The sequence below is a fragment of the Peromyscus eremicus genome, chromosome 1, assembly GCF_949786415.1.
Source record: "Peromyscus eremicus chromosome 1, PerEre_H2_v1, whole genome shotgun sequence".
Taxonomy (NCBI): domain Eukaryota; kingdom Metazoa; phylum Chordata; class Mammalia; order Rodentia; family Cricetidae; genus Peromyscus; species Peromyscus eremicus.
Window position 1 is genome coordinate 194,181,457 of NC_081416.1, and position 14,999 is coordinate 194,196,455.

Genomic DNA, 14,999 nt, shown 5'->3' on the forward strand with positions numbered 1-14,999 from the left:
AAATCGAGACCAGATAAACTATTTAAATAGACCAATAACCCCTAATGAAATAGAAAGTCATTAAAAGTCTCCCAATCAAAAAAAGCCCAGGACCACATAATTTCAGCACAGAATTCTACCAGATTTTCAAAGAAGAGCTAATACCAATACTCTTCAAATTGTTCTGCACCATAGAAACAGAAAAGACATTTCCAAAATTTTTTTATGAGGCTATATTTAATCTGATTCCCGAACCACACAACGATGCAACAAAGAAAGAGAATTACATACCAATCTCCCTCATGAACATTGATGCAAAAATACTCAAGAAAATACTGGCTAACCAAATCCGGGAACACATCAAAAAAAATTATCCACCATGATCAAGTAAGCTTCATCCCAGGGATGCAAGGATGGTTCAGCATACAACAATCTGTCAATGTAATACACCATATAAACAAACTGAAAGAAAAAAACCACATGATCATCTCATTAGATGCTGAAAAAACCTTTGACAAAATCCAACACCCTTTCACGATAAAGGTCTTAGAGAGATCAGGAATACAAGGAACATACCTAAACAAGGCAATTTACAGCAAGCCAACAGCTAACATCAAAGTAAATGGAGAGAAACTCAAAGCAATTCCACTAAAATCAGGAACAAGACAAGGCTGTCCACTCTCCCCATACTTATTCAATATAGTACTTGAAGTTCTAGCTAGAGCAATAAGACAACATAAGGAGATCAAGGGGATACAAATTGGAAAGGAAGAAGTCAAACTTTCATTATTAGCAGACGATATGATAGCATACATAAGTGACCCAAAAAATTCTACAAGGGAACTCCTACAGCTGATAAACTCCTTCAGGAAGGTGGCAGGATACAAGATTAACTCAAAAAAATAAGTAGCCCTCCTATATACAAATTAAAAAAGAGCTGAGAAAGAAATCAGAGAAACATCACCATTAACAATAGCCACAAATAATATAAAATACCTTGGGGTAACTCTAACTAAGCAAGTAAAAGATCTGTATGATAAGAACTTTAAGTCTCTGAAGAAAGAAATTGATGAAGATATCAGAAAATGAAAAGATCTCCCATGCTCATAGATAGGTAGAATCAACATAGTAAAAATGGCAATCTTACCAAAAGCAATATACAGATTCAATGCAATCCCCATCAAAATCCAAACACAGTTCCTCACAGACTTGGAAAGAACAATACTTAACTTTATATAGAAAAACAAAAAACCTAGGATAGCTAAAAGAATCCTGTAGAATAAAACAACATCTGGAGGTATCATGATCCCTGACCTCAAGCTCTACTATAGAGCTATAGTAATAAAAACAGCTTGGTACTGGCATAAAAACCGACATGTGGACCAATGGAATTGAATTGATGACCCTGGCATTAATCTGCACACCTATGAACATATGATTTTCGACAAAGAAGGCAAAACTGTACCATGGAAAAAAGAAAGCATCTTCAACAAATGCTGGGGGCATAACTGGATATCAACATGCAGAAGACTGCAAATAGATCCATATCTGTTGCCATGCACAAAACTCAAGTTCAAATGGATCAAGGACCTCAACATAAATCAAGTTACACTGAACTTGATAGAAGAGAAAGTAGGAAGTAGTCTTGAATGCATTGGCAAAGGAGACCACTTCCTAAATATAACACCAGTAGCACAGACACTGAGAGCAACAATTAATAAATGGGACCTCCTGAAACTGAGAAGCTTCTCTAAGGCAAAGGACATGGTCAATAAGACGAAACGACAGCCTACAGAATGGGAAAAGATCTTCACCAACCCCACACATGACAAAATATATAAAGAACTCAAAAAGCTAGACATCAAAATACTGAACAATCCAATTAAAAAATGGGCTACAGAGCTTAACAAAGAATTCTCAACAGAAGAATCTCAAATGGCTGAAAGGCATTTAAGGAACTGCTCAACATCCTTAGTCATCAGGGAAATGCAAATCAAAACAACTCTGAGATACCACCTTACACCTGTCAGAATGGCTAAGATCAAAATCACTGAAGACAGCTTATGTTGGAGAGGATGTGGAGCAATGAGAACACTCCTCCACTGTTGGTGGGAATGCAAACTTGTACAGCCACTCTGGAAATCAGTATGACAGTTTCTAAGAAAATTGGGAATAAGTCTTCCTCAAGACCCCAGTTATACCGCTCTTGGGCATATACCAAAGGAATGCTCAATCTTACCACAAGGACACATGCTCAACTATGTTCATATCAGCATTATTCGTAACAGCAAGAACCTGGAAACAACCTAGATGCCCCTCAACTGAAGAATGAATAAAGAAAATATGGCACATATACACAATGGAGTACTAGTTAGCAGTAAAAAAAACAATGATCTCATGAAATTTGCAGGCAAATGGATGGAACTAGAAAATATCATCTTGAGTGAAGTAACCCAGACTCAGAAGGACAAACATAGTATGTACTCACTCATAAGTGGATACTAAATGTGAAGGAAGGGATGGCCAGACTGCAACCAACAACTCCAGAGAGGCTAGCTAACAGGGAAGGACCCTAGGAGGGACACATGAATGACCCTGTGAAGGAGAAGTGGATGAGATCTATATGATTGGATTGGGTGTTGGGGGTGTCAGAGAGCAAGCAGTGGGGGATGAGAACATAGAGAAATGAGAGGGTCAAGCTGGAACAGGGACAGAGTGGGAGGGCAGGGAGGAAGATACCATGATAGATGAGGACATCATGGGAATAGGAAGAGGCAGAGTGCCGGGGAGGCTCTCAGGAATCCATAAGGTTGACCCCACCTTGGTCTGTGCTGGCAGTGGTCCAGAGGGTGCCTGGATTGGACTCTGGTGACCAGCCTAACAAATAACCTAGCTGTTATCATAGAGCCATTGTCCAGTGACTGATGGAGGCAGATACAGTGATCCACGGCCAGGCACCAGACTGAGTTCCGGGAATCCAATTGATGAGAGAGAGGAGAGATACTGCAGGCAAGGGACATCGAGATCATGATGGGAGGACGTGCAGAGATGACTGGCCACACTAGTGGAAGCCTATGAACTGTGTGTGGACTGGTGGCTGTGGAGCCCCCATGGGACTGGACTAGGCCCTCTGGATATGGAAGATGGTTGTTTGGCTCGAACTGTTTGGGGGGCACCCAGGCAGGGGGATCGGGATCTGTCCCTGGTCTATGGGTAGGCTTCTGGAATCCGGTGCCTGTTGTGTGACACCTTGTACAGCTTTGGTGCAGTGGAAAGGGGCTTGGACCTGCCACACACTCAGTGTGCTGGGCTCTGGTGACTCCCCATGGGAGACCTCGATTTGTGGAATGTAAGTATGTGGGGTGGCTTGAGAAAAAGGGCTGAGGGTGGGAGAAAGGAGGAGGGGGGATCTATGGATAGTATGTAGAGTGAGTAGAAAATTTCTTAATAAAGAAAAATGAAAAAAAAGTTTCCATTTCCCCTACATGGTTAAACAGTTTACTTATTACAGGTGAAAAACAAGTTGTTCCAAGAACCTACATAAATTATCCAAGCAACTTGTTACAGATTAAGAGAGTGTAAGCAAAAGTATTTTTCAAGCCAGTTCTACTGGCAGGCTGCTTACTGTAGTTACAAAGAAAGGACCAACCATTTTATTATTTATCTCAAAAGATAATCTTAGAAGAATCACATATCTAAACTTTTATATATGAAAAAGAATCAGTCAGCTCTATTTTAAATCCTCAGGGTGCATAACTATTCATCAACAGTTCTTTATATCAGGAAGCAGAGGGCAGAAATGGGGACAAGGATTTAAACATTGCCTTTGTTCACCAAACCATCCAAGGCACATCAGCTAACAATAATCGGGCTGCTTTGTTCTTCTCTGACCTTAAAGAGTTCCTCACTCAACTATATGCCTTTCTAAAACTTCAGATTGTCTTCTTGGGTTTTTCACCTCAAAGCTATTAACAAAACATCTTAGTCTAACTTTAAATTATTTTCAAAGCTTTGTTTTTAGCTATGATGCACTCGAAAACCTGTGAACACATCTCCCAACATTAAGAGTAAAGGAATTTAAACTAGCTGGGCTACTGGGACTCAGTTGTTTTCCTTAATCATTAACCTAAGCCACAGTCTATATGGCTGCTCAAAAGAAACTCATATGGTCTAGCTGTGTGACACTTTCTTGTTCCATTTTTTATCCTCTGCATCCTACAGAGGCAATGTTTTATCCTATCTTTACCTATGTTAAATTTCTACCTAACTAACCTCTATCATAATGCCTTACTATATTTATTAAAAACCCTCAATCATCAAAATCCTATCTAAACTAACACTATTATTGTATAAAATCATTGCTTCAGTTAAACAGTACAGCTTAGGAGGAAGTCATCTTCATAATAATCCACAGGTAAAAATGCCCAGTAAAACAGGACATTTCCAAGAGATGATCATACTACATTAAGGGCAGTGGGGATCTCTCCACACCCATTCACACCATACCAGATACCAGAGAAAAATGGCAGTGACAGACATGTAAAGACACAGCAGTAGCAAGAAACATTCTGGGAGCCGAGGCTCTTGGAGCCTTGCCTATCCAAGATTCGTCCATCAGTGCCTTGCAAGCTGGTGGGCCGATCCCCTGAAGTCAATTGCCATCTGCTACTCCTCTGACATGGCCACCGATAGATACACCTTTAATCTGGGCCACACCTTCTGCCAGAAGCCTATATAAGGACAATGGAAAAAGGAAAGTTTGCTTCTTTGCCTGCCTGCCCTCACCTTGCCAGCACATCCATTCCTTCACTGGCATTGGAGTCTACTTCTTCAGGATTCCAGCATATACAGAAGACCAGCTGAGACAACCAGACTCATGGGACTGAGCAGCTACTAGATTCTTGGACTTTCCATTCACCACTAGTCATTGTTAGATTAGCAAGACTACAGCTTGGAAGTCATTCCAATAAATTCCCTTTATATATATGGGGAGAGATTCATTGCAAAAATTCTATGACTATAGAAAACCCTGACTAATATACCACGTAAATGCCAGGCAAGTGAGAAGCCTGCCTGTAATTCTGCTCTCAGAAGGTGGAGACAGGAGATCTCCAGAGCATGCTGGTTACCAAGATAAGTCATGCCAGTGAACTATGTTTGATTAAGAGACCCTGCCTCAAAAAGAATGAGGTGGGAACGGGTGAGGTTGTTCACTGGGTAGAGGCACTTGCCACCAAGCCTGATGAGCTGGGCTAAATTTCTGGGACCCACACAGTGGAAAATGATCCATGCACCCACTCCACCCTTCACACCCTCCCCCACAGAGAGAGAGAACAAAGATTTCAAAAGAATAAGGTAGAGGAGTGATTGAAAATGATTCTAGACATCAACCTTGGGCCTCCACACACACCCATCCACAAGTGCCTGTGCACCTCCATATTCCCGTGCCCAAACAGATGCACACCACTTATACACACATGGAAAAGGAAAAGGAAAAACTCGAAATTGAAAGCTAACTTCTGAGTTAACAAGTATTCGTAACATTAATCATTCATTAACCAGTTAATGAAGCACTGTGGGTTCAGCTGTTTCCAAACATTCGAGTATTAGGAAGACTGGCACACAGGCCATGACTTTGGACACACCCATGAGTGTGCCAGTTTATGAAAGAGAGTCCTCCTAAGATTTCATCACAGATAGAAGCAGATGCAGAGATCCATAGCCAAACACCAGGCCGAGCTCAAGGAATCCAGTCGAAGAGAGAGAAGAGGAATTCTATGAGCAAGTGCATCAAGATCATGATGGGGAGACCTACAGAGAAAACCAAACCAAACTAGTGGGACCTCATGAAATTTAGATCAACAGCTGTGGAGCCTCCATGGGACTGGGCTAGGCCCTCTGCATAGCAAGACAGTTGTGTAGCTTGATCCACTTAGGGGGCCCCCTGGCAGTAGGATCAGAATCCATCCCTGGTGCATGAGCAGGCTTTTTGGAGCCCACTACCTATGGTGGGACACCTTGCACAGCCTTGAGGCAAGGAGAGGGACTTGGACCTGCCTCAACTGAATGCACCCCCCAAAGGAGGCCTTACCTTCTTGTAGGAGGGAATGAGGTATGGGTTGGGAGGGGGAGACTGGAGGGGTGGGAGGAGGGAAGAGGGGGATCTGTGATTGGTATGTAAAATGAATTAATTTTTTTCTTAATAAAAAAAAATAATAATAAAATAACAAAATAATTTTATCACAGAGACCAGCATCCATTCACCTTAGCATTGGATGTGAAGTAAGACTTGGGAAACAGTTGTATGGGAAAATGTGTACTCATGAGACGTGGTCCATCCTGGTCCAGCAATAGTTTCTGCCAATCTTTAGACTCAATCCCTGGACATCTGGTGGAATTTTCAACAGTTTGGACCCAAGTAGGGTCACCTTTGGAGACAATCAGACTGACCATCTCAATCATCCAGTGTGTTCCTGGTTGTGGGAAAAATGAGAACAATCAAATTACATTACATTATCATAGTAAAGAAAACGTTTCATATGTTGAATGATAAAGGTATTTTTATTTGGTTTTATTCTTAGGTTTCACTTTTGTGTTTTCTGCTTGGATACAAGGCAGCTGACTTCCAAGTGGCTTCATTGTACTTTTTAATCCTGGTTAATCCTTCCTCCATTCCTGCACTCCCATCTCCCCTTATATCTCTAATTCTCACATCATCCCTATTTAAAACTTTTCACCCACAATATCACCCCTCTCTACTTTCCTTTTGCCTGTGTTCTATTATGCCCTCCACCTTTAACCCACCACCACCACTGATAGTTATTTGTTTGTTTGTTTGTTTGTGTCAATGTGACATAAACTAGAGTCATCTGGGAAAAGGGAACCTCTACTGAGAAAACGCCACCACCAAATTGGCCTGTAGGGAGCCTGTGGAGCACAGTCTTGATTAATGATTGATTTGGAGGAACCAGCCCACTGTGGGCAGTACCACCCTGGGCCAGTGGTCCTAGAATATAAGAAAGGAAGCAGGCTGAGTAGGAGAAAGCCAGTAAGCAGCACCCCCTCGATGGCCTCTGCTTCAGTTCCTGTCTCCAGGTTCCTACCCTGTTTGAGCCTTGGCTCCCAAAGTCAAGGACTTACATCAGAGTTACAAATGGTTGTGAGCCACCATATGTAGATGCTGAGCCCAGGTCTCTGCAAGAGCAGAAAGTGCTCTTAACAGTGTAGCCATCTCTCCAGCCCTGCCCCTCATTAGCTCGTATTTTCTCCACTCATATTAAATTTAACAGAAATATTAAAGGATGTATAAATACTGTGACAGAATGTAATATTGATATTGCACAATTTCATATCATTTTAAACATATCTACCTCTTCAAATGGATATCATATCTACATGTTGACATTTGTGAATATGACTTTTTCTAGTTTTGAAACAACAAATCATACCACATCATATCATTTATCTAATTATAGCTTTATATAGATTTGTCAAGCTTTCTTCTACTTAACTATTCTCCCCAGGTCTATGTATCTGTCTAATCAGATCTGAACAGTATAACAAAAATTCAAGAGATATGCTGGGCTTATTGGTAATGAGGGCACAAGCAGTCTGATTGCTCTCCTACCATCCCACCTCATACAGGGTTATATGGAGTACCATAGACTTTTCAGAGTTTTGTGAAGACATTAGCAGAATAAAAGGAGATGAGAAGTCTTGTATCTTAGATGACTGCATGAAAAAGGGGTCAGTCATCCCTCCTGACCCACCCTCTGCTTCTGCCCTGTGATAGCATAAACCACATTAATTTCACTTTAACCTCTATATTATTTTATGTGTCTATTTGCAACAGCTTGATTGGATATTGTGATCCTTAGAACTCTCAACTTGACACAGCCTAGACGTACTTGGGGAAAGTCTTTGGGTTTTTTTGTTTGTTTTTGTTTTTCAGTTGGAAAAATACTAGTTTCTTTTGAGGCATTCACCTCTACCGATTCTCACATCTGAATGTAAGTGCACCAGGAAAGAAAGAATGCATTTCATTTGAAAATGGTCCTTTGTGTTAGTAGTAAGGCATGCACTTCTGGCAAATGAAAAGATGCTCATAATACTGAATGTCAGAAATAAGCTATTGATGTTACATCTTACCTTATGGGGAAAAAAGAGTTAAGCTGTCTAGAATGCCTAGTTAAGGTATTTTAATCAATGGTTTTGAAACCAAAAATACCTGGTTTTACTCCAAGCCCTTTCGTTTATTGACTTCAAGAGGCTAAGCAAGATACTTATCTTCTCCAAGGCCCATTTTCTTCAAAATGGGTCATAATACTTGCCAAATTTTCATCCCTGTTTCTCTTACCCATCTTACAAACTCTTTTTTTTAAAGTGCTAGGATCCTTTCATGTAGATGAAAGTGAGATGAAAAAGGTGAAAATATCATTTTACAGGACAGGATTGACAAGGTCATGAGCTTTGCTTTAGATGTACTGACTATAAGATGGTCTGAAAGTTATCCCAGTTGGGAGAGAGGTTTAGAGCTTTGCTTAAAGCCCCAGCATTTACCTCAACACCCTGTCCTGTCAGCCTGTCTTCTTGATCCTGTTCTTGATGCTTTCTGGTTTCATGAACTCACTTCAAGTTTTCTGATCCCTCCAGGGAGAAAGTCTTAATGAGAAATCATCTAGATCAGGTTGGTCTGAGGGGGATTGTCTTGGTTGTTAATTAACATAGGAAGACCCAGCCCACTGTGGGCAGCATCATTCCCTAGACAGGAGTTCCTGAGCTATATGAGACCAGAGAAGGCAGGCAGAAAGTCGCAGTCATTTCTACGTGGCCCATGGATGTGGTGTGACTAGCTTCCTTGCTTTTTCAGCCTTGAATTACTCTCAGTGATGGATTCAAACCTGCAACTATAAATGTTAATAAATTCTTTTCTCCCCAAAGTTGTGTCTTTTCAGGGTATTTCTAGGGAAGACACTAACTATCAAATAATTATTGTCTGAAAATAAGGTGACATTAATGAGAAAGTGTGCTCACATTCACACACTTGGAAATGGCAGAGCCAACTGGAAATCAAGCAGTGCTCAAGTCTTGTCCATCTCAGTGTCTGACAATTAGTGAGAGTGAGCCCTGAGTCAACCTCATCTCCTGCCCATTCTCAACATTTCCCATCCCCAGGATGAGAGAGAAGCTCTGTGTTTCTTGAAAGCACCCCGAGATTTAGAAACTGATAAGAGCAAATGGAAACCTGCAAGAGGTCCCTGGGAGACACAGTCATAAAATACAATGGGCTGAGCTAATTAGTAATGACAGAATAGTGGTGTGCGGGTGCCTTTTCAGTTACACAGTTACTTGATGGAGGGATCTGTGCCTCAGGACCAGTCTAAGACCATGTTAGGTAAGTAAGAATATAGGGTGGTAGATGATAGATATACAGATAGATAGATAGATTGATGATAGATGATGGATAGATAGATAGATAGATAGATAGATAGATAGATAGATAGATAGATGGATGGATAGATGATAGAGTCTATCTCCAAGTTTCCTAGCATACAACTCCTAATATCATGTAATCTCTGAATTAGTAGAGGTTTTCTGTGCGTTAAAAAAAAGTGACCATGCCCCATAAATAGGCCAAGGATATAAGCTGGTCACCTGAATCCCTGCAACAGAATTAAAGGAATGAGATTTTTGAGACCCACTCCCTAACCTGTACACAGGGGAAGGCCATGATTTAAGTTGATCATAAATAGTATTTGTTTTAAGCTATATGTTTTTCTTTGTTTTATTCTTTTATAATTTCAAACATATAATTTACTTTGACCAATATTTTAATCAGTCATCCCTATTTATGCCTCCTAAGATCCCATAATGGACAGGGTTTAGGGAACTGATGTGTTGAAAATTTCATAAGCATTTTTGGTGGAAATATAAAAAGATACAACTGACATGGGAAAAAGTATACAGATTGTGGTAATTTGGATGGGAATGGTCCCCATGGACTCATATGTTTGAAGGCTTGATCTCTATTTAGTGGAGATGTTTGGGAAGAATTAGGAAGTGTGGTCTTGTTGGAGGAGATGTGGGCCTTGTCGGAGGAAGTGTCACTGGGGATAGGCTTTGAGATTTCAAAAGCCCACCCAACGCCTCTCTCTCTCTCTCTCTCTCTCTCTCTCTCTCTCTCTCTCTCTCTCTCTCTCTCTCTCTCTCTCTCTCTCTCTCTCTCTCTCTCTCTCTCTCTCTCTCCCTCTCTCTCTCTCCTTCTCTCTCTCTCTCTCTCTCTCTCTCTCTCTCTCTCTCTCTCTCTCTCTCTCTCTCTCTCTGCCTGCAATTGGTGAATCAGATGTGAGCTCTCAGCTACTGCTACAGTGCCATGTCTGCTGGTCTGCCACCATGCCCCCTACCATGATGATTATGTACTAACCCTCTGAAACTGTAAGTAAGCCCCCAAATAAATATCTTCCTTTATAGTTGCCTTAGTCATGGTGTCTATTCACAGCAATAGAACAGTAACTAAGGCATAAGTTAATCCCCCCAAGTTACACACACACACACACACACACACACACACACTCACACTTTTCTTACCTGATCTAGGGTAGCTCACTATGATGACATCATCATCTTTCACCAAAAAGTTCTGAGCAAAAGACAGAGACTCCTCACTAATGAAGTCAGACAGCATCTGGATCCCCTCAAACAAGAAGATATTGTCAGTCATCTTGACACAGTTGTGGGCTTCAGTGAGGCTCCCCAAGTGGCCTGGCTCACTCAAGTGTTGAATGGAAATGGTCCGTATATGCTCCCGAGGAGGCTTCTAAGAGCCCACCTGTCAAAGCAGAGCAATGCACAGTCCTCTAGAGTTACCAGAACAGAAGTTACCAGAAGAACAGAACTTATACAGGTGTGAGAATTAAGATGGGTGGGATTTTGCAGAGTGACATAATTAAATGTGACAAACCTTTCAGAGTTTTCAAGCACTGTTGCAGTGATCTTTCTGGAATAAGCAAGCACTCCAACAGCAATGAGAGTGGAACAGAGGAGTGTCACTGGTGGACTGAAGCACGGATAACTCCTGAAAGGTTTTGGTCCCAAGTCCAGTTTGCATTTTATACTCTAAAATGACAAGCTTGGGCAGTCAAGCAAGCAAGATTTTACAGCAGCTATGTGGCAGTCAGCAGGTCATTAAGGGCAATGACCCTTTTTTTTTCAGTTACATTTTGGGGTCATGTTGTTCCACTTGAAGTTATTCTTGGCAAATAGGCCATACAAGTAGAGCTTTAAGTAACTGAGAAAATAGGCCACTAGATCAGCATCTAATAATTGGTCTTTACTACCTCGTTCTACTTCACTCCCTCCTCTTTACCTTCATAGCTCCCTATGAATCTTTCTGAAGAAGTCGGCTGATACCACCTACTGTGTCACCTGCAGCCTGATGTTTTTACTCTAGTTCTGATGACCCTGGACAGGGGGTCTAAGATGCATGGTCCTAACAGAAGCCCTGGTGCTACGGTCATCCTAAGAGGCCCCATTAGCAGAGCCAGCCAGGGTCCCCATGAAGTCCCTATTGCTCTTCATGGCCTCTCAACTCTACCTCTGGCCTTCTCTTCTCTGTAACTGTTTTGTATTTTCTCATACTATTTCTGACTGAGCAGCAAAAACGTAATATTCTTCATTTTAAACCATGGATATGCCTCCCTATTCACAGTAATCAAGTCCTCTGTGGTTTGGGAGGAACATTGCTGCCAATGAATCAATCTGATTCTGAAGAGTGACTATGCTTTCTTGAACAACAGGTTCCCCCCAAATTGTTCTCTTGTCCTCTGGCCACTTGTCCATAGTCAGTCACTGCCTGTGGCCATCTCCAAAAGGAATTATAGTCTGTTTTATTGGTGCAGGCAGTTTTATCACAGAATGATGAGGTCTGAGGGATGATACGTGACTGGCATATTCCCAAGTAGCACTACCAGAAGGAGATACAACAGAGCCCCTCTAGGGGGCGCTAAGTTATACTGATGGCTGTCCAGGAATTGGAGCTACCTTGGGACAAGTCTTTTTTCCAGACTAATTTACGTGACAGGGTCAGAGACGCTGAGTGGGAACTGTATAGGTGCACATCCACAGAATCAGAAGGACATCAGGAGGCAGAGTGGGAGCTGAGCCGTTGCCCCCATTCTGGGGTCGTTTTGAGATGGCCAGTTTCACAGAGGCTGGCTTGGGTCGGCTCTCACGGTCCACTCCTGGTTGGGGTCTACAGCAACCTTGACTTGCTCGTGAGGTGTAGCCACAGCTTGATTCCTGCAGCTTTAAGAGCTAAGGGAGTGCTGAAGACTGGGCAATTTTTGTGTGCAGTGTCAGCCAAGTTTTCAAGAACTGCTAAAGGTGAGTGTGTCCATACTCTCAGAGGTCCCCTGAGGCGTTTGGGAGCAGTGGAGGTGGGTGGCCAGACTCGACCTCAAAAGGAGACTAACTACATTTGCAGAACATGTGATACACCCTAAACAGTAAAAGTGGCCAAATTTCTGCCCAAGGGAGGTCTCTTTCTTGGTAATGTTTGATCAGTGTCACTTCAAAGTTCTACTTACTCTCTCAACCCATTTTTAATGATTGGGGACGGTAGCGTGAGCACAAGTTCCAGGTTAATCCTCTGCACAGGTAGGAAAGGCTTCTACTCAGCCTGCAAAAGTGCACGCCACAATCAGCAAGTATCGGTCCCCTCTGCTGGGTGAAATGTCAGTGAAGACCACTTCTGGATGTTTAAATGGGTAGGAAGGACACGCGTTTTTGTATCAGCTTGTGGGCCTGCTTGGGATTGTTCCAAACACACTGCAGACAGGCTTTGCCAACTTGTTTGGTCAATGTTGGCAATCTCCAGGCCACCAAATATCTTTGCAACAATTCTCGTAGGGCAGATTTTCCAGATGGGTTGTTCCATGAGTTTGCCTGACTGAGCTAGGAGAAGTCGTCTCAGGAATTACAATTTTCGACTCTGAGGTAACCAGCCAGCCCTCTGGGTTTTCGGCAGGCCCTTTTTCGGTTGTTGTTTTTATTCCTTCTGGCTTCCATGAAGGGAGCTCTGGTAGCTCCAAGGGTGTGAACATACCCTCTGGGTTTAATGGAGGGGACCGTGGTGCTGTGTCTCCATGGACTCCACCTCGGCTCTTTGTGTGAGCCTAACAATGTACCAGTGCCAGACCAGGGGCTGGGGGGGGTGGGGGGTGGGGGCCGGCAGACAGCCTCAAGGAGCTATAGGATTTTGTCTCTGTTTTAAATGTCTTTGTCCTGAGGGAAGAAGTCCCTTTTCCCAATATATTGCAGCTTTAATTCTTTTGATGTGAAGGGCTATTCCTCCTCCTGTAGGCATTGGATCCTTTTAATAAAAATTGCCATTCTGAACTGGGGAGCAGTGTGTCCTTCATGTCCAACCACGGGCAGAAAATCTTTTCTGTACAGTCATGTACATCTACATAGTCATGAAGGAACTCTCATCCTCTCAGGCAAGCACATAGCTGGATAACATTGCTGTCATCTGACATTATGCAGACACTGAGAGACCATGAATGCCAACCCAGACTATTATACCCAACAAAACTCTCAATCAACATAGAGGGAGTAAACAAAATATTCCATGATAAAACCAGATTTAAACAATATCTCTCCACAAATCCAGCCCTACAGAAAGCCCTAGAAGGAAAATTTCAACCTAAGGAAGTTAGATACACCCATGAAAACACAGGCAAGAGATAGTCCCACACCAACAAATACCAAAGAAGGGAAACATACAACACTACTACCAAAAAATAACAGGAATTAACAATAACTGGTCATTAATATCCATTAATATCAATGGTCTCAATTCATTTATAAAAAGACACAGGCTAACAGAATGGATACGAAAACAAGATCTATCCTTCTGCTGCATACAAGAAACACACCACAACTTTAAAGACAGACACCACCTCAGAATAAAAGGCTAGGGAAAGACTTTCCAATCAAATGGATTTAAGAAGCAAGCTGGTGTAGCTATCCTAAATTCTAATAAAATAGACTTCAAACTAAGATCAATCGAAAGAGATCGGAAAGGACATTACATATTTAACATAGGGAAAATTCAAGAAGATGAAGTCTCAATTCTGAATATTTATGCCCCAAATACAAGGGCACACATATTTGTAAAAAAAAAAAAAAAATACTAAAGCTTAAATCACACATCAAACCCCATATACTAGTAGTGGGAGACTTCAACACCAAACTCTCACCAATGGACAGGCGTGCCAGACAGAAACTTAACAGAGAAATAAGGGAACTAATGGACATTATGACTCAAATAGACTTAATAGATATCTACAGAATATTCCACCCTAACACAAAAGAATATACCTTCTTTTCAGCACCCCATGGAACCTTCTCCATAATCGACCACATGCTTGGTCACAAAACAAATCTCAACAGATACAAAAAAAAATTGAAATAACCTCCTATGTCTTATCAGACCCCACCATGGTTTAAAGTTAGATTTCAACAACAACAAAAATTACAGAAAGCTTACAATCTCATGGACACTGAATAATGCCCAAATGAATCACCAATGGGTCAAGGAAGAAATAAAGAAAGAAATTAAAGATTTCCTAGAATTCAATGAAAACAAATGTACAACATACCCAAACTTATAGGACATCATGAAAGCAGTGCTAAGAAGAAAATTCATAACGCTAAATGCCCATAATAAAGAAGTTGGAGAAATCTCACACTAGTGACTTAACAGCACAACTGAAAGCTCTAGAACAAGAAGAAGCAAAGTCACCCATGAGAAACAGACACCAGGAAATCATCAAATTGAGGGCTAATATTAATAAAGTAGAAACAAAGAGAACAATACAAAGAATCAATGAAACAAAAAGTTGGTTCTTTGAGAAAATCAACAAGATAGATAAGCCCTTATGCAAATTAACCAAAAAGCAGAGAAAGAGCATCCAAATTAACAAAATCAGAAATGAAAAGGGGGATATAACAACTAACAT

At 41.6% G+C, this 14,999-nt stretch overlaps 1 protein-coding gene across 1 annotated transcript in view; it reads left to right on the top strand.

Annotated features, from left to right (window-relative positions):
• Nucleotides 1–10,823: 10,823 nt before the first annotated feature.
• The window catches only part of LOC131904175 (binder of sperm protein homolog 2-like), a 47,507-nt gene continuing 43,331 nt past the window's right edge, over nt 10,824–14,999 (top strand). Inside the window, exon 1 of the mRNA XM_059255174.1 lies at nt 10,824–10,884. Within this exon, the coding sequence (XP_059111157.1) occupies nt 10,824–10,884 (61 nt within the window). The remainder of the gene's footprint in view (nt 10,885–14,999) is intronic.